Source organism: Dermochelys coriacea, chromosome 18 (genome assembly GCF_009764565.3).
Source record: "Dermochelys coriacea isolate rDerCor1 chromosome 18, rDerCor1.pri.v4, whole genome shotgun sequence".
NCBI classification, from domain to species: Eukaryota; Metazoa; Chordata; order Testudines; family Dermochelyidae; genus Dermochelys; species Dermochelys coriacea.
In genome coordinates this window covers 17,781,573-17,808,617 of record NC_050085.1, presented here as the reverse complement: position 1 = coordinate 17,808,617, position 27,045 = coordinate 17,781,573, and the positions used below count along the sequence as shown (strand labels likewise).

Sequence of the window (27,045 nt, the reverse complement as noted above, 5' to 3'; positions counted from 1 at the left end):
ATTGGAGCGTAAGCTTTCGTGAGCTGCAGCTCGCTTCATGCATCCAAAGCATCCGCTGAAGCGAGCTGTAGCTCACGAAAGCTTACGCTCTAATAAATGGGTTAGTCTCTAAGGTGCCCCAAGTCCTGCTTTTCTTTTCGCTCACTCAGTGTCAGACTCTGACCGAACAGAGCCTGACAAAACCCCCCAGGGGCCACCCACCTGGCAGACGTTGCGTTTTCACAAAGCAGCGGGGCACCCAGGGTTACATTCAGGCACGTTAAAAAGTATCAGACACGTGCCGCGCAAGCAGCCAAATTAACTTATGAAGCGTCTGCAGCCCGCTGCAGTCTCAGAAGCAGAGGGGCGCCCTTGGCCGGGCTGAGCCCGAGGAGAGCCGGCAAACGCCGCCTCATCCATCGTCTGATAATCGCCCGCCTGGGCCCCTTCCCGCAGGGCTGGGGGGACAACGGGAGAGGCCAGAGGAGGCGCAACAAGTCGGGGCGCCGGGGGGCTCCGAACAGCCCCGTCACCTCCACCCGTGTAGTGGGGCTAAGCTCAGCGGCGGGTCTCCCCGGGCAGCCAGCGCCGTCCCCGGCCTACCGCAACCTCCTGCCCCCGGCGCCCGCCCCATTGCGAGCCGGGAGCAGGCGGAGCCCCGCCGGCAGCCCCGAGCTCCGCCCCGGCCCCACGGGGCACCCGCCGGGCCCGGCCATGTCTGAGGCGGGAGGCGGCAAACTGCGCCTCAAGCCCAGGAAGGCGCCACCGGGCCGCAGCCGGGAGCCCAGCCCGGCTCGGGAGCCCCCCGCGCGGCGCCAGTGAGTCCCGGCCGAGCGGGGCCGGAGCCCAGGCCCAGGCCCAGGCCCCGGCGCGGAGGGGGCGGGCTCGGGTGCTGCTCCCGGGCGGCAGGGGGAAGGACGGTCTCGGCCCGCCCCGCAGCGGGGGCCTGAGGCGGCCGGGGCCGGGGCAGCAGGCGGGGAACCCCCCCCCCGCCGGACTCGGGCCCGGGGCTCCTCCGTCCCCGGACACAGGGGGCGGCCCCCGGCGCGCTGCGGAGCGAGACCGTCTCCGGGCCGCGGCCCCCGAAGCGGCGGGCGCGTCTCCGGCTTCCCGCCTTTGCCGCCCCCCCGCCGCCGCCGCCGGGGCCCGGCTGAAACCCGCGAGCCCCTGTCCAGCCTTCCCGTCGGGGCGATGGGCTGAAACGGCCCTTCCGCCCTCGCAGACCCCGGCGTCTTCCCCCGGGCGAGGGCTGGCGGAGCTCGGGGCCGAAGGCGATGGTGTTTTAACAGCCCAGCTGCTGGGGTGACCGTGCGGCTGCTTCATGGGCTTGAAGGAAAGGAGGACTTGGGGCACCTTAGAGACTAACCCATTTATTAGAGCATCAGCTTTCGTGAGCTACGGCTCGCCTCAGCGAGCCGTAGCTCACGAAAGCTGATGCTCTAATAAATGGGTTAGTCTCTAAGGTGCCCCAAGTCCTCCTTTTCTTTTTGCGAATACGGACTAACACGGCTGCTCCTCTGAAACCGTTCATTTGCTTTGTAATCCGCCCTTTGAACGGCTTCCTAGCAAAGAGAGGCAACTGCTGCCCTCTGAAAGGGCGCCAGTAGTTTCAAACGCCATTTCTAAATCGATAGGCCGTGGTTTCAAAGGAGGCGATATCTTTTATTTGACCAACGTGGGTTCGCGAAAGAGACAAGCTTGCAAGCTACGCGGCTCCTTTCATACCTCGGCGTGGAGAGGGCCTCACACGATGCTATGGAAACTGATGCAGTGGTTGCTGTTTTCCGTGCAATCCCCTATCACTTCCCCACCTCGCACTTTCTACCCGTTGTATTGTTTGGGGTGAAATCCCATTTGATGGAGGATCTGTTATTGAGAACTGAATTTCTTCTGCCTATAGGTCATTAAGTCCTACCTCAGAGAACTTGTGTGAACTTGCAGGTTCACCCGCGGTAGAGGTTTTGGTGGATCCTGAAATGATTCAAGTTCGGTTCCGGAAAAGTGTTTTAGTTGCAAGCAGTTTTTTCCAGCTGGTAGCATGGGCTGGGCCAGCAAATATATAGGAGAGGAGACTCCTACTTCTGGTTGTTAAAAGCGAGAAGGGCAGACCTCTAAACGCATTTTCATGCAGTCCAATATACAAGCCCTTTGTTAAGAAAACCAAATATTTTTCCAGACACAGCAGAAAATGCTCACCTCGTGAGCATTGCATTTACAGGAAATTGTAAAGAATTAAAGATATTCTCATCATATGTGGCCTTTATTAGATTGTCATGAGGATAGCCTGTATGCAGTGTTGTAGGTGTGTTGGTCCCAGGATATTAGACACACAAAGTAAAAGGTACTATTTTTTTTGGACCAACTTTTGTTGGAGAGAGAAGCTTTCAAGCTTACAGGGAACTTTTCTTCAGGTCTGGGAAATGAACTCAGTATTTCTTGGTTAACGTAAGTAGCTAACACACATTTCAAGGGATCATTCAAATTGAAGTGACCTGTTAACAGCCTCCAGGCATGGGAAGGAAAGTAGCTGTGTGCGTGAGAGTGGGTTACAGATTGTTGTAATAAACCATAAATCCAGTCTCTCTTCAGTTTCCAAAAAACAGACCTGTCAAATGCAAGAGTTCAGAGTGACTGTGATGGTAATGCTCCATTGCGGGGGGTTTTAGAAAGAGCTTGCTCTAGTGATATGGAGGTCACCTGGATAACTGAGTACTGTGGTAGGCAGTAGAGTAAAATCCCTTTTTTCTCCATCCCCATGTAGTTGGCACTCTCCCCGTTATAGGAGGCAAAATCTGCATTTGCAGACTTGCCTCCTATGACAAGACATGCCTCCTATGTAGCATGTGTGTTTTAAGATGGTTTGCCAGATACTTTATGGAAGATATTTGTAACTTAGAAGTTGAAAAAGTGGTAGTGTAAAGGATGGAGTTTTTGTTAAGAACCAAACCAGTTGTCTTCTTGCTTCAGTGGTAGCCGCGTTAGTCTGTATCAGCAAAAACGACGAGGAATACTTGTGGCACCTTAGAGACTAACATTTATTTGGGCATAAGCTTTCGGGGGCTAGTGTATGAAGTAAAAGATACAGGAGCAGGTATATATACATGAAAGGATGGGGGTTGCTTTACCAAGACTGACCTAACACTTGGTAAAGCAACCCCCATCCTTTCATGTATTAATACCTGCTCCTGTATCTTTTACTTCATACATCTGATGAAGTGGGTTCTAGCCCCCAAAAGCTTATGCCCAAATAAATTTGTTGGTCTCTAAGGTGCCACAAGGACTCCTCATTTTTTTTAGTTGTCTTCTTGGTTTCCCATCTCCCAGCACCATAAAAATATGAGATTTAGTAAAGCAATTTTTGAGACCTTTTAGGAAGTATGTTAACCTGAACTGTGTGTAATCTTGAACACCTCTCCTGGGAGTCTATTTGCTGTAAAAAAAATCTAACTCAGCTGGAGGGAAGGGGGGTTCAGTACAGTATGCTTGCAGGGCCATCGTTACCCATGTGCAAAGTACGCAGCTGCATGGGCACCAAATTTCCTGGTGCCTTGTGCAGCTGTATGCTGCTCCAGCCCCTGCTCCAGCTCTTCCCCTGCCGCACCCTGCCTCTTCCCACCCCCGTGCCCCTGAGCTCTGCAGCAGGGCCGGGGCTGCAGTCACTGGCAGCAGGAAGTACAGCAACCTGGCCCCAGCCGCACCAGCGGTGAGTGCTGGGGGATGGTTCCCCCCCTACCCCCAAGCCAGCCCCGCTCCCCCCTGCAGAGGCCTGGGAGGGCTCCATCGGGCCCCAGAATCGCTAGGGACAGCCCTGTTTGCTTGGTTTAATTTTTGGGGTCTCATTTCATTATTGTTGAGGGGTAGTCTCAAAACTATACTGTAACAGAGGGTTACAATGGAAAAGATTAACAACTATTGCTCAGGGTCATCGTCCAATACTTTGTTACAGCAGATACTTAATTTATGGTCGGGGGGTCTAGACTTGTTAGGAAGCATGTGTGTTACGGGGGGTGGTTTTTAATAGCATGGGGGAGTGCATTTTTTTCTACACTTTTATTTTGTACTTTTTTTTTTTTTTTTTTAAACAGAACATTGGCCAACAGAGACTCCTGGTTTGAACAACAAGGATTAAGTGAGTCTGAAAATATGTGGATGCTGATACTGAAGACTGTCAATCCAGATCTAAAACACACAAGCTGGGAAACAGTGCCCAGTTTACCAGAATTTTTTGGACAGGTAATGTGTTTGAATTTCAATAGGTTAAACTTTTACTTTTTTTTTTTTAACCCATTGTTTACATTCCTGGGAGGAACAGCTTCAGTTGGTTTCAGAGTAGCAGCCGTCTTAGTCTGTATTCGCAAAAAGAAAAGGAGTACTTGTGGCACCTTAGAGACTAACCAATTTATTAGAGCATAAGCTTTCGTGAGCTACAGCTCACTTCATCGGATGCATCCGATGAAGTGAGCTGTAGCTCACGAAAGCTTATGCTCAAATAAATTGGTTAGTCTCTAAGGTGCCACAAGTACTCCTTTTCATCTTCAGTTGGTTAATCCTTTAGACGGGAAACTAGGGCACTGCAGCCCCTGCTCCCCCAGGGTCCTGGCTGCCCCCCTACCCCTGCGCACCTGGGGTCCTGACTACCTGCTCCGTGCCCAGGGCTCTTTAGCCAGTAGCCGGGACCCCCGGGTGCATGTGAGGCTGGCAGCAGAGTTTAATTGTTAACTGGAACCAGTAAGAATCAAGCTTATTGGTTAACCGGTTAAACTTTTATGGCCCTAGTTTCTACATTGTCTCTTAGAAGTTCTCTCTCAGGACAAATAGAGCGGCGTTCTTCACATAAACTTTGGCAAAATCTGAATGAGATATCAACTGTTGCCTCAACTTTTAGATTCTGTGGTATGATAGATTCCACTTTAAAACCCCCTATGTATCTTTTGCCTAATTAGACCCTTCACAGAAAGCCCTTTGTTTAAAATTCAGGATTACTAACCAGTTCCAAAGAAAAGCTTACTCATGTTGGCTAAAAACCAAAAAAGGCCAAGGTTTGATTTTGTTTCCGTAGGATCTTCCAGAATAGAATTGACAACATGATAGGACAGCAGAAGAAAGCTTGCTGCTTGGACTATTGCTTCCTGTGCTATACCAACCAGTTCTGTGGAAAGTGGAAGTTTCAGAGTTCAAAGGTTGCCAAGTCCCCTACCTGTTTGAGCACTAGGTTCATGCAAAGGGAGGATTCACAGGGAAAGGCAAACTAAATATGCAGCAACAAGAGGATGTGTTCTTAGAGTGCCTAGCGCAACAGGGCTATGATCTCTGATGGGGGCCGTAGGTACAACCATACAATACAAAATAATAATGTGCAGACCTCTAGAAGTGTGAATTTCCTCTGACTGAACATAGGCAGGAAGAGCAAACAAAAAAGGCAACCTTCAGTTTTTAAATTCTGTCTTCATCCTTTTTTGACTACTTTAAAGTTCTTTGCAAATTACTAAAGGAAGACTTATCCTCATTGTGTTCAGTCATCTTAACACTTAAGTGAGCTGTAGCTCATGAAAACTTATGCTCAAATAAACTTGTTAGTCTCTAAGGTGCCACAAGTCCTCCTTTTTGCAAATACAGACTAACACAGCTGCCACTCTGAAACCTGATAGTAAGTAGGGATTCCCTTCCCATTTATAAATGGAAGTAGACACTTATCAGAGATTAGACATGGAAGAGACCTATTCATTCGAATGTAGACCATTCCCCTAGTGCAATATTGGCATCTATAATATACTTGTAAGTGCTGTGTCTAGACTTTTTACAGATGGAAGAAATTGCAATGGTTTTGAAGGAGAGAAATTTTTGCTGTTTTATAGAATTCTGAAAATGAGAAGAACCCACCAAAACCAGAAGTCTTTAAGGTTGGAATAAAAGATTTTCAATGGATACCTCTCCCATCTTTCTACAAAGAAAAAGCTCTGAATAGACAGGATCCAAGCTGCTGTCACATATCAAAAAGTCACACTGAGCATCTAATGGAAAGAGAGGACCAGGCGGACCTAAACCAGCTAAATATTGCTCCTGTAGTTGAGAAAATATCCCTTGCAGTTAATGACGATACAGATGAGAACCTAAGAATGAAACACAGCAGAAAAAGTTCAAAACTGAAAGAAAAAGAAAAGACTGAAAGATATGAATGTAATCTACGTACAGATTCAACACTGCATTTTGTACCAGCATCTACCCAAAGTCTTGCAAAAGATTTTTGCCTTCAACAGCTCTGTAAAGGGACTGTGCTGAGTGAAGAGAAAAACAGAAAAGAAAATGAAAGCAAAGGACAGTCACATTCACAAATGCACCAACCTAATGTTTTATTAGGTGAGTCCAGATCTACATCTGCAGAAATAAAGTCTCCTGTTGACATCCCCAAAATGGAAGGTCTTGAGGAAAAGGCTGAGGATCAGAGAGCAGGAACTTTAACTCTTGACAGTTGTCCGATGTGTCTAATCCAGTTTACTGGAACGTAAGTTTCATTTTACTACTCTGGAATATGTTTGTTTTTTGTTTTTTTACAGTATACAAACACAAACATGTCACTTTGGTTGAGACTTCCCTATAAACAAAGCTGTGCAAATTGGGACAGAGGTTCTACTGTTACTGCCTTGGACAATTTTAAATCCAAAACAAAGGTGGAATAAGGTCCACATGTTTTCTGTAGTGTACTGCTCTAAAAAGAAAGCTAAATTTGAGCCCTACTTTGACTTTGTATATTCCAAATTGGCACATTGTTTTTTGGTGAAGTAGATGTATTTTTAGATCAATATATTTCAATCATCCAAAATTGGTACCCTTGCTAGCTAAAGCCTAGTCTCCATACCCATTCAGATTTCTCTGATACCTATCAGTGTTCCCTCTGAGGTAGGTACACACTTGTGGCAGTGAGAGAAACTTGCACTGGTGCGTTCCATCATGTCCCTCTTCTGCTGATTGACTCAGGAGTTGAGTGCCCAGCACCTCTAAGGCCAAGTCTGCACATAAAACTTAGGTCAATGTAACTACAGCACTCTCGGGATGCGAAAAATCTATGCGAATCTAGCCTCCGTTGTAGATGCAGTTAGGTTAATGGAAGAATGCTTCCATTTACCTTTCTACCGTTGCTCAGGGAAGTGGTGGTCCTACGGTGATAGAAAAACATTTTCCACTGCTACAGGCTGCATCTACACAAGGGGTTATGCCGGCCTTCCTACTCCACTGTATGGTGCAGAATAGCTCCAGGTGACAACCTTGTTTTAACAGATCTTTCACAGCTAATACACACTCATTCAGTTTGAGTAAAGGATCATGCAGTGATAATAGTTAGTCTATACTGGGAAATTTCCCAGTATAATTACACCACTAACTCCTTAGATGGACACTCATTTAGAACAACAGAGGCCTTTTTTCAGTTTCCTGTGTTGTGCGTAAGAACTTTCATAGGGAAAGTTATACTGGTATAACCATATTGGTATAGTAATGCTGGTAAATATCCCTGAGTGGACAAAACCACAGAAGAATCATAACTCGCAGATTTGTCATTCTGAAAGTGTAATCTGAATGCTGGCTGTTGGTAGAAGTGGAAGAGATTTTTCTTCTCAGATCAATTGAAGCTGCTGTTTTGGCGAGTGGGTTGGGGCTTAAATTTGTGGAAATCCTTCTTTTGGTATATTCTTTTATAGAAAATGCAAAATGTCAGTTACTGGTATGTTTAGAAATAATTTTGCTGATCTCAGTTAAATATAATTGTGGCTCCTGGACATTTACATTTTGCCTTTTGCTCTTAAGGCTCAATATGCTTGCCGCTATTGAGCGGCACAGAATAACGCTAACACATGGAGTTGGGATAGGGAATTACAGTAATCTCATCCTGATGCATTCTGAGTTCCACTCAGCTTTCAATGGTGGTTAAATGATTGAATATGGAAATCCCTGTATATCAAAGATAAAAAAAAAATCTCTTAATACTTGATCCTGCACTCTTATTGCAGCCCATGTGGAGGTTTTACCCTGAATAAAAACTCCCAGGGGTAACCTTTGTGACCCAAACAAAAATAGTATAGGATATAATTAGCAATCAGTTTGGCCTGAGCACTGAGCTACAGCATAGTATAAGTTACATAATTTGAGACTGCCTGTCTGTTACAGATTGTGAGCCTCATGTTTTAATTTTATTTTTCTGGTAGGCTGGCTAGCTTTTAATCTGTAAAAGAGGAGTCTCCACTTCTAAGGTCACTGATCTAAATTGAGTGAGTCATTAATGACAATTATTTGTCAGCTATTTGGTGGGTCATATTTGTGATCAGGTGGGGTTCAAATCACAAAACACAGGCCCAAAAGACTGAATATGCATGGATGACAAACTACCCTTTCATGTTTAGAAGTGGCCTTTCCACGTCAGGGCTCTGTGGGGGCACGGAAGAGGGAAAGCTACCACTGCGTTTGGTGGCTAAACATGATTTCGGTCTCCCTTATTATTGAGTTGGCTTTTCACAGGAACTATATAAATAATAAAAATATTTTCCTAAATCAGACACCTGCTATAAGAAATGAACTAAATGGCCTATTCATACCATAGCACTTTACCAGCATTCATGCTGTCTCCTCGCCAGCTGCTGAAAACTAACATTTGTTAGTAATATGCTTGTAGGTGTTCTGAAAAGCATCTTATGGCCCTAGGCCATATAGCATCATAATCTTGTAGCTTCGTTCTCCCTCCTGGAGACTGTACAAGGAGACAAATGAAAGAATTGCTTTAGTGCAACTAATAAAAATGTCTGTTTTGCCAATGACGTGACAGAGAAAGAGACTCTTCTGTGGCATCACACCTACCTTTCCACTAGTGATTTGGGATTTGTATTGCTTTTGGAGAAGATTTCTTTTTTAACCACGGGCTATAAAGGGTGCTGCACAAAGAATTCATTTTACTTCTTTTCTCTCCAAGTGGAAGAATGAGCATACCCAGAAGTCTTTTTCAAAGGCTTCAGCATATTCCTCACACTACTCATTTTGTTATTGATCTAGTTCAGGGGTTCTCAAACTTCATGGCACCATGAACTCTTCTGACAACAAGAATTACCACAACCCCAGGAGGGAGGACCGAAGCCTGGGCCTGCCCAAGCCCCGCCACTCCGGGCAGGGGGGGGGCCAAAGCCTGAGCCCAACGGCCCTGGGCAGGGGGGGCCAAATCTGAAGCTCAAGGGCTTCAGCCCCAGGCAAGGAGCCTGTAACCTGAGCCCTGCCACCCAGGGCTGAAGCCCGAGGGCTTTGAAGCCCTGGGCAGTGGGGATTGGTTATCTGCTTTGGCCTCAGGCCCCAGCAAGTCTAAGCCAGCCCTGGCGACTCCATTAAAACAGGGTTGTGACCCACAGTTTGAGAACTGCTGATCTAGTTAACTGGAAATTCTGCAAGTGTCTGTGCAGTTCCCATATTAAATGGGCTTCTAAATTTAAGTTACTATTTTGGAAACAGGTTCAGAGTGAAATTTATTTTTCTTCAAAATACAATATTACAACCACGTTTTAATTTCATCTCCAACTGTCAGTTTTCCATTCTGTAGAACATAAGAATGACCTGACTCTTGCAAATTAAATAGCATTTTTCCAGATTTCTTGAAAACGAAAAACCAAGTTTGGGGGAGTGTGAGTAAATGAAGGAAGCAGATTTGATCAGTAGTTGTGATAAAATGAAAGAATTCTCTCTTAATTTGCAGATTGTCACAGCTGGATATTGATAGCCATCTTGCTAAATGTTTGTCTGAAAGTGCAGATGATGTGATTTGGTAAAAGAACAAGAATGAAGAGCCAAGAAGTCAGAAGCTAAAATACGAATCTCTCTACAAGAAAAGAGGAAAGTATATCAAGTCAACATGTCCTGATATGTGTATTAAACTTGTATAATTAAAAAACAAAGGAAGTTCCGAAATATCATCAGCCTACTCATTTCCTCTGAACTTCTCTGTGTATATGCTGTATCCCTGATTCTGCAAAGAGAACTGTGTTGGCATATTCTGGATGCTGTGGAGCCCCACCGAATACATATCAAGAAAGTACTATTGTGACTCCTTGAAGTACAGTATCTGTTCTCTTTTACCATGTATTTAAATTGTTATGCTTTTGAAAGGTATAGCAAGAAGAGGTTGATGCAAGAAATTTTCTTGTAGACTTAATTTGCCTAATCCAAATGTCATTGAATCCAGTGACTTCAGTAGGCTTTGTATCAGGTTCTAAATGATTAACTCTTTGGAAAGTAAATTGCCTGATACTTTAGTGCTATAGTACCAAATGTCTCTTTGGGCTTTTAAATTTCAGTTCATGCTTTATTTGAAAACAGTTTAAATAAAAATCTAGTTGGAATTTTACACTGGTCTGTATTGTCCTCTGTATGAATGTATATATATGATGGTATAATCCCAGACTAGGGAAGGAAAACTGCACCCCTTCATACAAATGACATTCCTGGATTCATATCACTGCTCCCTGATTCTCCCCCACAAGTAAAGGTCTGCTTCATTATAACCTTTCATTTAAAATAACTAAGACAGCAAGCCTCATATAAATTATGCCTGATAAATGCATGGCTAGATGTTCTCATAGCATCCAAATGCAAAACAGTTTAATGTAATTATGCTAGTAGAACATGGCTCAAATATCCATGTTGCTGCCCCCAGACAAGTGGAAAATTGCTTATACTTATGTGAAAATGTAAAGCAGCACAGCTTCTTTGTTCAGCAAATTACACTGATTTTTTTTTATGCTTTCATTTTTAAGATCAGATTTTGTGCTTTAAAATTATACACTACTTATCAATTTCCAGCTGGTTACCAAGACAGTTGCAGTTAAATGTTGTAAATTTTTAAATTTCATTACTGATTGCAGATCATTACATTCAGTAATAGCTTATTAACAATTTGTGGGGAAGGAGGGAAGACACTGATATACAATAGGTGCTACATTTCCTCATGGGACAGATGCCTGTTTTCATTAAACGGGGTAATTCATTCATGCATTACATGATATTTGGATTCACAATCCCTGAGTTTGAACTCATTTCTACACATATGAAGGTTATGAATAAAAAACAAAAAATGACTAGTCTGCATTTTCTTTCCATTATTTTGACCTTACTTGGATACACATGTTGTGCTGTGAAAGAATGCGCCTCAAATTAACACTGACGTAAAAGTTCAATATTTGAACAAATAAATTTGCCACAGGAAAACTGTTGGACCAGACTCAATGACTTAGGCATTGGTTATGGTCCAAAAATACAGAATAAAAACAATACAGTATCAATATATAAACCTTGTTGAATATTTTAATTTACAATAACCATCAGGCTCTCAGTTAAAAAAAATCTATTTTGGTCATTTCTCAATATGGTGATAAATAATAAATCTGTTGGCTTTTTCATTAAAGTCTTTAATAGATGTGCAAGAATATAAATGATCTTAGCTGTTATGGATTAGTATACCATCTTTTGCACAATTAAAACTGGCCAGCAAAGATCTCAACTAATTAATTATACAAAACTACAAGAACATATTTACTGTTTTACAATCATTAAATTAGCTAGAGTTTTCATTTACTATTTCAAATAAGACAACTATATATCATAACCAGATCCATTTGTAATATATTAGGATTTTTTTTTCAAACCACACATTTAATTACATCCTTCATTTTCTTTAATTTATAAAACAAGTACTTTATATAAAAAATTTCCCCCTTCATCATGAACAGAACATTATTCATACACTTGCACGTGAGCAACCAAACGTATAACCAGCAAACTATTTGGCAACACAGAAACATTGTAAATGCCTTGAATTGTAAATAAATCAAGGATTTTTTTTTTTAACGTTTGTTGAGCAAACATGTCTTTGTCCCTTTCTCTTCCCCTCCCCCCAAATAAAATGTTCCAATGTCTCAGAAATTTGAGGTAAAAAACCTCCATGTTTCCACTTCTAAGCCCCTTGCCCAGATCCATCTAAGGGCAGTTTTGTCATATCTCCATGCAAAAACTGCCAGAGTCACTGTTTTAAGTAATGATCAGTTGTAAAACCAAGGGCATTGATTAAATACTGAAACACAGAAAATGTTCAGGGTACACTAAATTGCCAAGGAGGGAAAAAAGGGGGAATTAAAACAAAAAAGTTCATATTACATTTCAAAAGTAAACTCCTCCTTTACTAGATACCAAATTATCTAAACTCCAGGCATTTGAGGCAAGTACTTTTTTCTGATTAAATAATTTAGTGCTGGTTAGAAAACATCTTGCTTAATATAAAAAGCTACAATCCAACAAAAAGAAATCCAAAACTCAAATCTGGATGGGATTAATAAAACTGAATTACCATAGGTTTGCATAATTGTGGCCAATGAAGGGATACAAAATGTAGTTTGTTAACCAATGGTTAATTGAAAAATTTAAACACAATGTTTTGGCAGTCTCATCCTAGCACCTCATGACTTGGATGTGAATCCGAAAGATGTCATGTTCAGCACCTAATGCAATGCTGTACCCTGAGAAACCTATATGTTAATGTAAAGAAAGTGAAAACGTGTTGCAATTTATCCTGCATTTTACACCAAATTCGATGAGATGTCATGGCACAGGGTTTCTTATTTTTTTTTTTTTTTCTAAATTCCCACATCAGTTTTCCCCCAGAACCACAAGCCACACAATGTAGTTAAACAAAAACCTAGCACAAAGTACTGCCTCTGTTGTTGTCATCTGCAATGAGACAGGTAAATCTTTACAAGCATCTGAATGGTTTTAGATTGCAGTGCACACTTAGTCATCAAATATAGTGACATGAGTTTTTACACAGCTGACAACAAATTATTAACCTTTGTGATACAACATCCCCTTTTTTCCAGTTTTCAAGAGAAGGGACTGAACATCTATCACTTCACCCAAATTTGTCATGTATTCATTTTTCCCCTCCATTGAAAAAAAGTTACTGCTTTGAAGCAAGCCATTTTTATCAAAGCATCCCATTCTCCTATGTAGAACAATGAATTAGTAATATACACTGAGTATTTCTAAGCAGACAGTTAATTAGTAGGAGGTGTGCTTTATCAGGAAAATGTAGCATGTTTATGGATAATCTAGATATGCTATTTAAACTTTAAGGCTACGATCCATTACACTTTTGTTGTTCTATTTCTGAATATTGTATTATTGATAAAAATACTTTTTAAAAATCTAATACACAAGACATCATTGTAGGCACTGCTTACGTATTTTCAGAAATCCACTCTGTGCAAATTTAGATTCTTTTTTTTTTTAAATAAAATTTTGAGGTTTAAACAATCCAGATTTTTGATTTGACACAGGGAGTTCTAATTTGGAATTGGTATTGCTGAATCACTCTGCTTCTCTATAAAGATGTACCTCAGTATTAGGTTGCAGCTTGTATTTGTATTTTCCTTATTTAATGTTAACAAGCGTAACTTACCAGGGTTAAGAATGTTGAACATACGTAGTAAGTCTTCAATGCAGTTTATCCATTTAGGCACTTAAAACCTGTACCCAAATTTATGTTTTGATTGCTAATAAAACACAACTCCTTTTACATACCGTATCTGAGACATTTAGACAGGTACCACTTGTGAAAAAGGCATAAAAAATAAGCTTCAACACCACTAATGTTTTATTCTTCAGGATGTTACACTCTAATATTCTTCAATTAGTAGCTCACTGTATCAAGTGTTTCTGGAAAGTATGTAGCTTTGAAAGTTGTTGATGGAATCTCTCTTTTCCAGAGGATGCAATGAACACTTTGATCCTTCATGAGACAGGCACAAATGCAAATTCTTTCATTAACAAAGCCAGTTGTGTCAGTGCCCAAAACTTTTTAAATCCAATGTTTAGAGGAAGACACCCACCAAAATCATATTCTCATCTTTGATTTTCAGCAGCAACATTTTTTATCATTGGTCTCCATCCAAAACCTTACAGTTCCCCAGCCTTGCATGCATATGCTGTAGTTAAGGATAAATTTAAAGTTCATTCACATTATTTGTCCACAATAGAGAGGTCATTCCTTCATACTGTTTCCTCTGTTGACAGCAACAATGGATTAATGTATTCAAATCCTTCAAATTCCGACTGATCTATTCTTTTTATTACATCTCTGAAAAATAAGGAGAAATATTTCTTTAGGTTACTACTTGGAACTCCAATTGTGTTGCTAAACATTTTGTTCAAGAGATTTCTCTTTGTATAGTATTATAACATACAAGTTCTATACAAATGTTAAGTATTAGTGATGTAGATTAGAATAAGAAGATTAGAATGAACAACCAACCAACAAGCTTTGAATACACAAATATTTTTCATAAATCTTTCATTCCAAAATCTCAAGCAGTATTGCTGGAGATCATGAGATGACAACAACAGAGGGTTTGTTTCTGCCCCTCTGCAGAGTAATATATTAATTTATGTGCATCACAGAGGATTATTAATGAGAGGTTGGTAGTTTGGAAAACTGGGATGGAACAGCAATTTACACAGAGAAAGAAATGCACAAGGCATAGAGGCCGATATCACTGGCAGTGGTGATGGCTAGGGGAAAGTAACACGATAAGCTCTGAGATGTAGGAGAGGATGCTATGGAGTTGTTGAGACACAAAGCTGAGGAAAACAAATTTAAACTGAACCTTATGTCATAAGGGAGAGCCAATGGAAGGTTTTAGAAACTGATGCACAGAGAAAACCGACTTGCCAAGGACACACAGAGTGTTAGGTCTTCAACTGTGATTTTATAGCCAGTCGGTGACAGAGTCATCTTAATTGTTACATGTAATATGGTTCACAAGTAACATGGTTCAGTTTTCATTCGCACAGCAGCTTTATTGCCATATGATTGTTTGACTCTGCATGTACCATGATGCCTAACTGTTTTATTTATGCCTTCTGAGAAAATCATAGCAACTGTCCCATAGTGCTTCAGCAGAAGCACTGTGTGACTGAAGGTCATCCGCACAGAGCACCAGCAGCGAAGGCAAAGAACTCAAATATCCTTCTGCACTGACAGCTAGAAGAACTGGTCGGGAGTACTTTCTTCACCAAACAAACCCCAGTGCACTTAATCTATTACAGGAGAAGACAGCCAGCTGCCAGCCTAGGCTGCTGTTAGCTGTCACAGCTACTAACTTCTATCCATGTCCTGCGCAGACACAAGCTATCATTTATAGTCATCCCCACCACTAACTACACACACACACACACACACACACACACACACACACACACACACAGAGTTAAAAGTTGTTGTGTGGACAAGGCCTTCATAGAAGAGCCAGGAACAGAACCCAGCAAACCTGATTTCATTTAAAGCACAAAGCATTACTAACTTTCTCTCCATCTTTAATCTGCTAAAGCCCATTTTAAAAAAAGGGTCTGGTTCCTGTACCACTCTGCATGAATTTACACATGAGCACCATTATCTTTATTGGGAATTTCCTGTGTAAATCCTCACAAACTGACAGAAGGGTGGATTGTGTCCTACAGCTTGTCAAATGTCAACCAGAATTCTATTTCTCCAGAGCCTAACAGAATTTTTTGAAATTGCCATTTTCTTTAATTCTGTAAAACCCTTTCTGACTAAAAAACTAGGAGGCACACAATTCACTTTGCACGTTTCTTTCCTCTCCTCATTTAAAAAAAAAAACAAAAAAAACAAACTTTTTGCAAGCTGATTTGTAACCCTCTAATGCAGAGAGCCTGTAGTTCCCATTAAAGTAACCTAATAACAAACTGTTGTCATGCCTTATGCATCTGGAGCCAAAGAATTGGTATAGGAGAAGGCAGACGAGGAAAAAAAACAGATTGGAAAGAAAAAAGAGCTGAACTGTTTAGAGGCAGTTTGCAAATTTCAGCACAAAGATGTCTAGCTGTCAGTTTAGAGCAGTAGTTCTCAACCGGCAGGCCACATGCGCCTCAATTAGCACACAACTGCAGCCCAGCTCTGTGCTAAAGGCCACCCAGCTTGGCTAGGTCTGGGGCCCAAGGGTTCCGGCTCCATCCGCCCCAGGGGTCTGGAAGGGCATTTGTGGGGCATGCGGCACTTTGGTTCTCAACCTGCAGCCCAGGTAACACATTATGCGCCGCACAGGCAGCCCACAATGATAAATAACTTGAGAACCACTGGTTTAGAGTTTAAATTAATTTAAAGAAATACAAACTTTAAAAGTTTTTAGAAACAGGCATGTTTTTTGGTTCATAAAACAGAGCAGAAGCCTCAGTCCATTATTTATTATGGCCTTGTTTGAAACTGAGATGGATAAAAACAGAAAAAAAACAAAAATATTTCAATCCAGCATCCATTTGTAATTTGCTGTATTGTTTGTGATCAAGCTGGTCCCGAACGCAGTCTACACATTCCTCCTCTGAATGTAGTTATAGTACAGTCTTTACGCCTCAGAAAACTAGCTAGTCTTCCTATGGATGTCACTTGGGGACTGGATAATAGGCAGTTCCCTAGGTCGCTAGTGAGCGCTCTGCTACAGAAGAAGTGCAATGAGTCCCGACTGTCTCCTGCTTTCCATGCCAGCAACTCAGGTTAGGCTAGGAAGCAGCAAGAGAGGGAGGCAGCCCACTTAAGTTTAGGTTACCACTGAGTCCAGTGTGGCTGTAGGCCGGGAGGCCATTTGATGGCAAGTAGGAAGTGTGATAGTCTTTGCTTGCTGGGGGTGAAGGCATCTTGCCTCACTGTTTGTTTGACACGAGAGTAAGGGGCACTTCGGCACTGGGTAGGCCAGTGATTATGAAGCGTGGCCCCAACTCTGGGAGACACTTCATCACTGGCTCAACTCTATGCACGTGAGCTGTCCCAACAACTTCAGTAGCTTTTGCTTAAGTACCTTCCTGAATTAGAACCTGTAAAGGTTCAAGTGAAATTGCAAGTTAAGACTCCAAACCTGTGCACTTCTACCTAAACCAGGCTTCCTTAAGGGAACAGGCCCGGCCAGGAAGATCACAGGCAGGAACCATTCAGAAGAAATCACTTCACAGCATAGTACTTCCACTTTAATAAGGGAAAGAAACCCAGCTACCAAAAAGATGGCATGTGCAAGCAAGCTCATCTGAAAGCAAACTTTGGGGATGGAAAGCCACAGCTTACTTGCCTGCTCTCTGAGTAGAACTGGCCTAGAAATTCCTAGTCTGAGTCTAATTTCACCAACTCCAAGGTAACTGGGCCTTGTTTAATTTCAAAGAAACCAAAAGTCTCCATTAACACAGAGACTTGTTTTATTTTTCATTTTAAAATTCTGGATTTGAATAATGAAAGTCTTGCTTCTTTTGACTCTCTCTCACCCCAACGGTACGAGAATGGCAAAGCAGTATAAAAAAATGTCAGTGTATAAACAGTCCTGCTGAGCATGTAACATAGGCTCTATTGTGCCATTTTCTCAAAGTAGCAGAGCCAATAAATTGAGTCCTTAAAAGATAAAATTATAACAAACATTTAACAGTAATGCCATATGGAATAGTCTTGAAAGAGAAACTGTGCACCTGGAAAAAGGGATGAATCAATTCACTTTGCATTGCTTCCCAATTGGACATCATGCAGAAAAATACAAGGAGGTGACCTATGCTTATCAAAAACACACTGTACTGGGCTGGCCAGCAAAATCAATCCAGCGACAAACAAACAAACAAAAATAAAAGAGGCAGGGGAGGCCATCCACCCTTGTAACAAGCAACATGGTAGGGACATCCTCCCCTCCCATGTTATTCATTCAGTGAGAGACATATATGTTAGGCACTTGACAGACAAGATGACAAGATTCATGTGTCTCACTGAAATTTTTCTCACATTGCATACATAACTTCCCCTTGTTTTTCTAAAAGGAATTCAAGCTTCTGAGCCTGACCTTCAAGGCCTACCATACCCCGAACCTGTTCATATGATCTTGGCTCTCATCCTGTCACTACTTCCAAGTTTTCCTCCTAAGCACCACATCTGTATCTTGCCTTCATCTTTGCCTTGTACGCAGAACAGTGTCCTCCTCCTCTTGCACCAAGCTACGGGCCTCTTGACCTTCAAATCCCTTCTCATTCCACGCTTTCTTTTCCAGCCAAGACTTTCAATAATGCCCTCTGCAAGAGTCCTCTATCATGTCAAACTCATACTGGTTCTTGATGCATTGTCTCTCTAAATTGTTTTGTCTCCATACAAAACAGTAAGCCTCTTGGGGCAGACATGTTCTTAGCTGTTCGTACAGAACCAAACACGCTGTTGACAGTCAACAACAGCAATACATATAGTTTTGATTATTCATTAGTCTGTTAGATGTATTCTGAAATATACAGTATGTATTATGTGGATGTCTAAATGTCACCATGAGAACGTTAACTTATGCATTTCTTGAATTTATATTAGTATCTAACTTCAAAATTTTTTGTTCCATTTTTAGATATTAACTCTCTCAGTAACGTTACAACAAGTTCATATTCATATATACATTTCTGGATGCATATTTGTTTAATTATATTAAAAAACATACTCATCATCTGGGGTTAGCTGCACAGGTTCGCTGGTGAACTGTGTATCAAAGTTATCCAAACCATAATCGTCTGTGATCTGAGGCTGAAATGGAGGGGTCGCCTGCTTCTTTTCCAGCTGAGAATAATAAGGTGGGGAAAGGGGGGGGGGGAATCAAAGATTGAATATTTACTAAATCTTCTCAGAAAGCTTACACCTGCTCTATGTATATATACACACTATGAAACACTACAGCCATACTTTACACGTCCAATATTGATGAAAGAGATAAACACTAAATATTATGCATTTAAAGGATTTTCACATTAAATTATATGTTCATTCTGTTTATTCATCTTTTGTGGTTTCAAAAACAAATATTTGAGAAAAATCACCAAAACATACTGAACTTTAAAAGGAGAGAGAAAGCAATTTCCAAATATTTCTCAGCATACCTCATCTAAGAACAGACATTGTCTCTAAATAAAGCCTGAGTGCAACACAAACTAGTGTAACATTTAATTACGTATTCTTGGTATCAAAACTGTTTATAAACTGGACATACGTCTCAAGAGGCCTTCAGTCTATTTTAAGTTCAAGCCAAGACGCTTCCCCAAACTCACTTCTTCCTCTTAAATGCTTCTGTAAAGTGCCTTTGTCATGTTTCAAAGATGACCATTTAGAAGATGTGAGCTGCATCAAGATCATACACACCAACAGTCAAGTCAATTTAACCAGACCTGTTTGTCTGCCAACCTAATTCCAGAGCAAAATCATAAGCTGTTTCTGCTAATGCCCGCATCAATAGCCAGCTGTGATGGAGGAGATGCTGCTACTGTAATAGTTAGGATTCACTGAAAGTAATTGCATCTAAGCTCTAAAATGTCAAAAGCAGCCAACATCTTTACTATGTAAAGAAATATCACTCTACGTTAATTAAGCAACCCACATGCATCTTCTGCACCAGCATTCATTAAACCATAGACAAACAAGTAGTTTTACTTCACAAGGGTTGTTCACACTAACGTTCACTTTTGGTCATTGTGGGATCAAGGCCCCATCACACAAGTTTCACTTTGGATTTCAAGTACAAACTAAAAAGTTCAAAATGAAATTCTGCTGAAATTGCCAAGTTTCACTTATGTTTCAAGCAGATAACATTAGAATCTAGGCCCATGCTCATGACCTGTACCAACCTTTTAACTAACACCGCCAGGGTTTTGAGCCTTATGAAATCCAGAGCCAAGCAAACTTTTGCATGGTTTTGAGTAGCATTCTGCATGACTCAAGTGCTCGTCTTGTCTAAACACTCTGCATAGGTGCACAAGGATAGAAACAGAAAGATATTTTTTTCCCCCAGGACATATTAAAAATAGTTCAAGTCTTCCTTTTAAAAAAAACGGATATCTCCTCTGATGTTTCCAAGCCTACATTTTTCTTTTATTATTTAGGGGTGAAATTTATTATTGTGTAAATCAAGATAACATTTACAACAGTCAGAAGCTATGTTAGTTGACAACGCTAAGTTCTGTCAAGCCTGTCTCTCTCAATCAAAGATATTACCTCACCCACCTTCTCTCTCCAATTCTGCCAAGACATTTCAGTCCTTACTTGTAAATAATGCCTTTCTAAGTGATTAAGAGCCTCTTCTGACTTGGAACTACTAGTTGTGTTAAAACCACAAAATTATGACAGAGTTTAAGACACAGCTTTGCTAGGCCCCAGAGTTACCAGATTCTCTAGTTTATCACATACTTGGGTGAGAAAGGAGCTACCGACAGGTATAATGAGGCAATCCATTTAAATCCCTACTGGTGGCAGTTCAAAAAGATTTATAACAGGGCCAGATTTTCAGCTTGGGAGCAATCAAGGGAAACCACAGGGATGAGTTCAAAGCACTGGAAGCTTATGAAAGGATTCAACTGATCCAAGCACTCATTGGTTGCTGGAGTAATATATTTAGATCAAGCAGCCAACCAATGCCCACTTATTTTGGGCTCTTTGTTCTTGCCAGTTAAGTCACATTTTAACATCCGTCACAAGTAGTATTATTGTAATTGCCTTTATGCCTCCACCATGTTACAGAGCTCCATGGTTAACAAGACTATGAAAGTATATTATGCTATAGTAAAGTGACAGAACTCCGTTAGGGCTGACAAGAAATCACTATCATTTGATTGGTTAGTGTTCCATTGGACTTGTACTTTCATGGTTTTTCAAGATAATTATACACTGCTTACATTTTTGATCTGAACTCTCCTGATCATGACTTGGAATTTCACATTGCATCCTAATGCAGAAAGTGTCCAGACAGTACCAGGAAAGCTTTCCTCTGCTTCATGAGAGAAAAGACAAACAAAGAAACCCAAGTGCAATATGTTATTTTGGTGGATGCTTACATGCACTAGACTAGAGGCAAAGTGGCATTGGCTGCCTCTTTCCAACCTTTGTTTATATTACTGTGGATATTTAATCTAATTCTTGTACCAATCATATTGTGCAACAACCAAATCATAATCTTTCTCCTCTACCCCTTGTTCCCTCCCACAAACACCATAAACTACCAGAAAACACTATTATGAAAGAATGAGCAGGAGAAAGCAACATTGCTTATCAACCTCACAGGCAGGAATTTAAATACAGAAACACTCAGTGTGTAGTAGAATTGTACCAAACACAAAGAAGTGGAACAGCTAATGTATAAAACATCTTCAGGAAAGTACAAAAATTCAGAGCACTTTCTTCCAACAAGGTTATAACACTTAAGTACTCAACATGCTGTTTGTTAAGTCTCCTCTGTGGGCTTGTTTATGCTTTATAGAAAGATGCTTGACCTTGTACTAACGAGCACAGTTCTCAATATGCTATGGGGTCTAATGTGTCATAAGAACCCACAAACAAGGCACAACATGAAATAGCAAAGGAAGACACTTGAAATTATGTAAGACTCCCTTTTCTTGAATGTGGATAAAATTGACTATAGTATTTTTGATGCTAGGAGTCTGATGCTACAGTAAGTATCCGATGGAAACAGAAGGATAACAAGTTTGTGTGTGATAGGAAGTAAATTGGGGGCCCAAGACAAGTGATGTAGCTAACAATAAGGCACATTTTTTCCAGTGTTTGACTCATGACTATGGTATCTGGGTGCAAATGAGAAGTATGCTCATGACCACAACAAAGGAAATTAGAAAAGTAACCGTGTTTAAGGGCAGGCTGGGAGACAATGTAGGGAACAAAATGCATTTTAAATATATTTAAAGGCAAGAAATCTTATTGGTTCACTGAATAGGGAGTATATGAATCTTTCTGTACTCACTAAGATAACAAGAAAGTGCTATACATTCAAATATAAAAGGAATTAGCTTGAGAATGTGACTGATATTATGATAAAAAGTTGCAAGCTACTGAGAATTAGATTTTGCGATCAGATTTAGATTTAGAAGGACAGCACAGACGTGCCAGACACTACCATCTCAATGCATAAACTCTCATTTAGCTTAATATAAGAATTTTTAAAATACCTAAAGAAAATGGCTAATGTGTTATTCCCAATAGGAAAGATAATTTGACTTCTCTGTACTGTTCTTCCCCCCAGTGGGTTATTTTCTAATGTTTACAGCTAGTATTCATTAGATAACAAGTAGGACTGAGCAGACAAAAATCTAATTTAAACCAGGATATCATTTTCCCTCTCTCTTGAACTCACAAAATAGCTTTTTCATACTGGTAAATAAATCAGCTGAGAAACATCTTGATGAACTCCACTGAAAATACATCCATCATCATAGGGGGAAAAGGACTGTAACATAGAAATGGTAATTTTATTTGTAGTGTTCATGGAAGGTGTCAGATTCGCAGCGCTGGTAACTGAAGTCCTCTCCCCACTTAACAAGTACAGCGCAGGAAGCGTTAGCATAATCTTCTTCCCACACCACGTTGCCTAAATATGCCCCAATCCTGATGTGGAGAGACAATTCAAAGCAAAGAAAGAGTTAAGTTTTTTCTCTGCAGAGCCTACGAATCAAGTTGCCAGGTGTCAAAAGATGCTCTGGACTCCTGTCCACTAGGGATTGGTCTGAATCTACCCATTCTATTACAGATCCCAAATATGGTAATTTTGATACTGGGGCTGGATTCAGAGATGTGAGCAACTCTGAATTCCAATAACAAGGCCTATGCTATTAACTTCAATTCTAGATGCATTTTTAAAATGATTTTTTAAAAAAATCAGTAGGCTGTTCTGATAAAAGATTCAAAATAAAAGCACACCTTCAAATGCAGTCTTCACCAGATTCAACAGAATCACAACTAGCTCCAGCCAATATTAAACAATTTATTTGGTTGCCTTCCCAACTTCAAATAAGTCTTTGTTTTATATCCCCATAGACAAAACTCAGAAAATACAACAGCAAAAATTAATTTAAGTACAACTTGACAGGCACAGTCTCAAAACAAATATCCACAAACTAAACACTAGGTATATTTATTATAAAAGGTGCTTTTTCAGAAAAAGCAGCCCAATAAACCCTGGGTGAACGATGAGTCAATGTTCAGTTTAGTAATTGATAGCTCTGGATATCAGCTCTTTAAATTAGTAAAGCTTCAAATTATACAGAAGTTTACATTAATTTTAACCCACTTTTTTTTCCAAGAAAAATACTATTCTATTTACTAGTAACAAACTTGTTCATACTTGCAAACTCAATTATATACATCAGAAGACACCATAAAAGAATACCAGCTTGTTACATTCCTTCATATAACCTTGACATTTTTTTCTGAAGCATAGTTCTAGAGTTCATGAGAACTATCTGTACAAGTGAGAGAATTACAAAAAAGATAAATGGAAACAGCTTTGCAAAAAAAATACAAACCAATACAGTAAAAGACACAAAGTAGGTTTGGCCCAGTTTAAATAGCAGGTCTTTTCTAACCATGATCAAAAGTAATTCAAACATTTCCCCACTGTCCATGGTTCAGTTAAAAGAATTATAAAAGACCCAATCCTACAAACTAACTACTGGGAGGAGTCCTATTTACATCAGTGGGACTAACTTCCAATTGCAAACACTCTATGCAATGGGGTTTGAAGGACTGGGTCCAAATGCTACAGTGCAGCACATTACAGTTATGGGGGATGGGGATTCATGTAGAAAATTTTAACTTGTTGGTGGAAAACTGAAAATATTTTACCAAGCCTCCAACATTTTCTATTCCAGAGGTTTTCAAAATGTGGTCCATGGACCAGCAGTGGTCTGCGAGCTCCATTCGGTGGTCCACAGACAGTTTCTTCTAAGGTGTGTGCCTGGGCGGCCATACACATGAGAATGAAGGGCCACCTACATGCAAGATGAGGTGGTGGCCTTGGGGAGAATAGGGGATAGGTATGAGGGGGCAGTGGCGTGAGAAGAGGGGGTGGGGAGGAATTTGGGACGTGCAAGGCAGCAGCGGCCAGAGAAAGAGGCGACTTTCCCCAACTCCAGGGCTGCGGCTGCCAGGGAGAGACGGTCCTCGGCTCTGTGGCGGAGGAGAGAAGGAGCGACTCCCCTCCTTCCCCGCCCCAGCTTGGGGGCTGCTGCAGTGGGGGGAGAGAGGGAGCGACTCCCCTCCTTCCCCGCCCCAGCTCAGAGGCTGCCATGGCGGGAGAGAGAGAGGACACATCCATCACATTAGAAAGGTAAGACTACTGATATTAAAATACGAGTTGTGTCCTTTTATTTGTAGAACAAATTTTGTTATTAAGGTTTTTTATATAGCACTTTTATCCAAAGCACTTTACAATAGTTAGCTAACGTACAAAAATTTGGAAAAAATCATTAAGCGGTCCACCGACACCCTCAGCAATTTTCAAGTGGTCTGCGAAAAAAAAGTTTGAGAACCACTGTTCTATTCAGATATCCTGATGTGGTGCCTCAAGGGAATTCTAAGCTCAGGTCTCTCAAGCCCCTATTCTACTCTACAGGCAGGGCTCCTTAGACAGACTAATTCCCATGATCTCCCCCCTTGCTGAGTTGCCATGATGCAGGAGCCTGACTGGAGTCCATTTTGGAGATGTAGTTCAGCTGGAAAAACCCGAGAGAGAGAGAGAGAAAGAGACCCCAAGGAGGGAACACTTTAAATCAAAATTTTTCAAATCAAAAATTTTTCTGGGTTTTGCGCAGTTGTATTTGATAAAAAAAAGTTACAATTTTCTGTGGAATGTAGATACCTTTCAAAAACAAAACAAAACTAAAAAGAATCCCTGTCAAAAACCCCATTTTTCATCAAAAACAGTGTTGACTTAACTGAGGAATACAGCTGCTGTCTGTTTTCCAAGAACTCCCTTGCAAATTTCAGTATAGGGGACATACTAGGGGCAGGGCTGGGGCTGGAAGGGTGTTAGTTGGAGGGAGTCTAGTTGCAGTTTCTGGGCAGCACTGCTGGCCCATTGGCAGCAGAGGAAAAGTTGCCTAACTTACGCCAGGGACTGCTCCAGCCCTGGAGAAGCCCAGAATTGAGAAGGAGCAAAAGTGGTTAAAGCCACCATTGCCCCCTACTTGTCCCTGGGGTTAAAGTTCTGTGCTGTGTTCTTGCCCTGAAGAGCTTACAATCTTAATATTGCTGATGTTCAGAACTTCTATGTAAGCCATTTACCATTTCACAAAATAGATCCCTTGTGTGTGTGTCAGGAGTCCAGTTTCACTGGATAGTCCATGAGAAATTAGGATTACTGTAATGATTATAAATTTATTAAATTTATAAATCAATTGCCTATAAGAAATTCTTTGCCAAGTCTATCAAACAGTGACATTTCTTTTAATGTAAAATCAAGTCTTTGTGAGTGGACAAGAAAGCCTAGCTACAAAACATTTTGGGGATCAGGAGCTCCTTTATTCAAAATGCTTGAGAAACCACTTGAGGATAATAATTTACAAAAGATTTCAGAAATTATTCAACAATACATTTCTCCTGCTGCCAATGAGCCTAACAAGGCATGTAGTTCACAAGTGAATTGTTTAACAAATTTCTGAATGAGTCTTTGTTAAATGTATTCCGGCTAAATGAATTCTTCTTGCCTTCTCTGAATAGTAGAGGTATATTTTTGATACATTCATAGGGGATACATACTACGTACATATCCCCATAGGATATGATCCTGGTAAAAGGAGCATCTGAAGAGGAGGGGTTTTTTACCCACGAAAGCTTATGCCCAAATAAATGGTGTTAGTCTTTAAGGTGCCACCGGACTTCTCATTGCTCCTGGTAAAGAGGTCAGAGAGATAACCGTTTGTGGCTGGATTACGAAAGGGTCTGGATAACTTTATGACTATAATGTTTTAGCTACAAGTGTTAAGATCAACACAACAAATTTCATGCTTCAGGGCATAAAGCTGATCACCACAGGGGTCTGGAAGGAATTCCTCTATCCCTACGAGCAACATTGCATAGCATTTGGAACCATTTTTACTGGCTGCTCAAGCTTCTGAAAGTGGCTTTTCCAGAAACAGACTACCAAGTATGATCGTTGTTCTGTGCTGTTATTGCTTATGTGGGATACACACTTTGGAATCGCCTGGTTGGCCACCGGAGATCACCGTTTCTCTAGAGAAATATCAGCCAGAAAATCAAGACTCAAAACTCCCTTTGGAAGAGACCTGATGACAGTACCTGGAAAACTCTGGAAAAATCACATCATTTTGTTTTCATGAAAAACATCCACAGAGGAGATAAATAATATTTTAATTAAATAACAGATTGGCAGAATTGTTTCTAAACTTGTAGTTTTCCAAGGAAGATTCAGAGCAACTCTCTAAAAAGTTTCATTTTTATACTGATGACATTTCACTTGATACAAACCGATAAGTTAAATAGATGTCCATGCTTCAGGTGATTAGCTAACAAGCACCTGCCTGTACTTAGGAAGACACTAGCAGGCTCTCTCATATAGTCTATTTCACACTAATCTAAACTGGACACTATTGAATAAAGGCTACTAGACTAGATGGATCACTGGTCTGATCCAGCACAACAATTCTGTGTTTCTAAAAGGGGCTCGAGATCAGAAATGGTAGTTCCAATGGTTTGCTTAAACAAAGGCAACGCCTTCTCTTCCTTTGTCACTTACCTGGCATATGAAAAATCCAGCAACCTCTATTAACTTGCAAGCAGTTCAGTTCAGTTCTAGAAGAGTTACAGTTCTCTGCAGAATATATCTTTTTGTTGTTGCCTACCCGCTTTTCTTTTGAGGCTCAACTGTCCTGCATGTTTATTTGCCTGTCGTTCATTAATGGCTCTTTTCTTCTTTCTTTAGAATTAGATGATCATCATGTGATAGCCTGTAGTATATTAATGGGTTGGTTCCAAGATCTGTAGAGGCAGGTACACATGGGCCTACTTCCAACTCTGACCTCTACACTGTCGTAATTCCTATCCCTTACACTGTCACAAAATTACTGCTCAAAAGAAAAAACGCATCATATTCAGTGATTAATCTGTCATGGCCCCTTTTACGTGTTTGGCATGCATTTCATTATTCAATATCCTTAGGAAAACAATCTAATCTTTGATGGCTACAA

General features: G+C 40.9%; 2 protein-coding genes across 10 annotated transcripts in view; one reads left to right on the top strand and one right to left on the bottom strand.

Moving 5' to 3' along the window:
• Positions 1-351: 351 nt before the first annotated feature.
• FAAP20 (FA core complex associated protein 20) lies at positions 352-10,259 on the top strand. Its single transcript, XM_038376410.2, has 4 exons — positions 352-797; positions 4,065-4,212; positions 5,835-6,481; positions 9,704-10,259. Exons 1-4 carry the CDS (start codon positions 694-696, stop codon positions 9,774-9,776), a joined length of 972 nt encoding a protein of 323 aa, XP_038232338.1. The 5' UTR covers positions 352-693; the 3' UTR covers positions 9,777-10,259.
• Positions 10,260-11,291: 1,032 nt separating this feature from the next.
• The window catches only part of PRKCZ (protein kinase C zeta), a 152,744-nt gene continuing 136,990 nt past the window's right edge, over positions 11,292-27,045 (bottom strand). For 8 of the 9 annotated variants that reach the window (XM_038376399.2, XM_038376397.2, XM_038376398.2 and 5 more), the window contains 2 exons: positions 18,510-18,625; positions 11,292-14,131 (listed from right to left, as the gene is read on the bottom strand). In XM_038376399.2, the coding sequence (XP_038232327.1) occupies positions 14,044-14,131; positions 18,510-18,625 (204 nt within the window). In that variant the 3' untranslated portion in view covers positions 11,292-14,043. Of the gene's footprint in view, positions 14,132-18,503; positions 18,626-27,045 lie in introns of those variants that run through there. The other variant, XM_043499776.1, reaches the window with a different exon arrangement.

Coding starts and splice junctions, on each gene's coding strand:
- FAAP20 (XM_038376410.2), top strand. CDS start 694: ATGTCTGAGGCGGGAGGCGGCAAACTGCGCCTCAAGCCCAGGAAGGCG. Junction 798..4,064: donor GAGCCCCCCGCGCGGCGCCA/GTGAGTCCCGGC, acceptor TTTTTTAAACAG/AACATTGGCCAACAGAGACT. Junction 4,213..5,834: donor TACCAGAATTTTTTGGACAG/GTAATGTGTTTG, acceptor GCTGTTTTATAG/AATTCTGAAAATGAGAAGAA.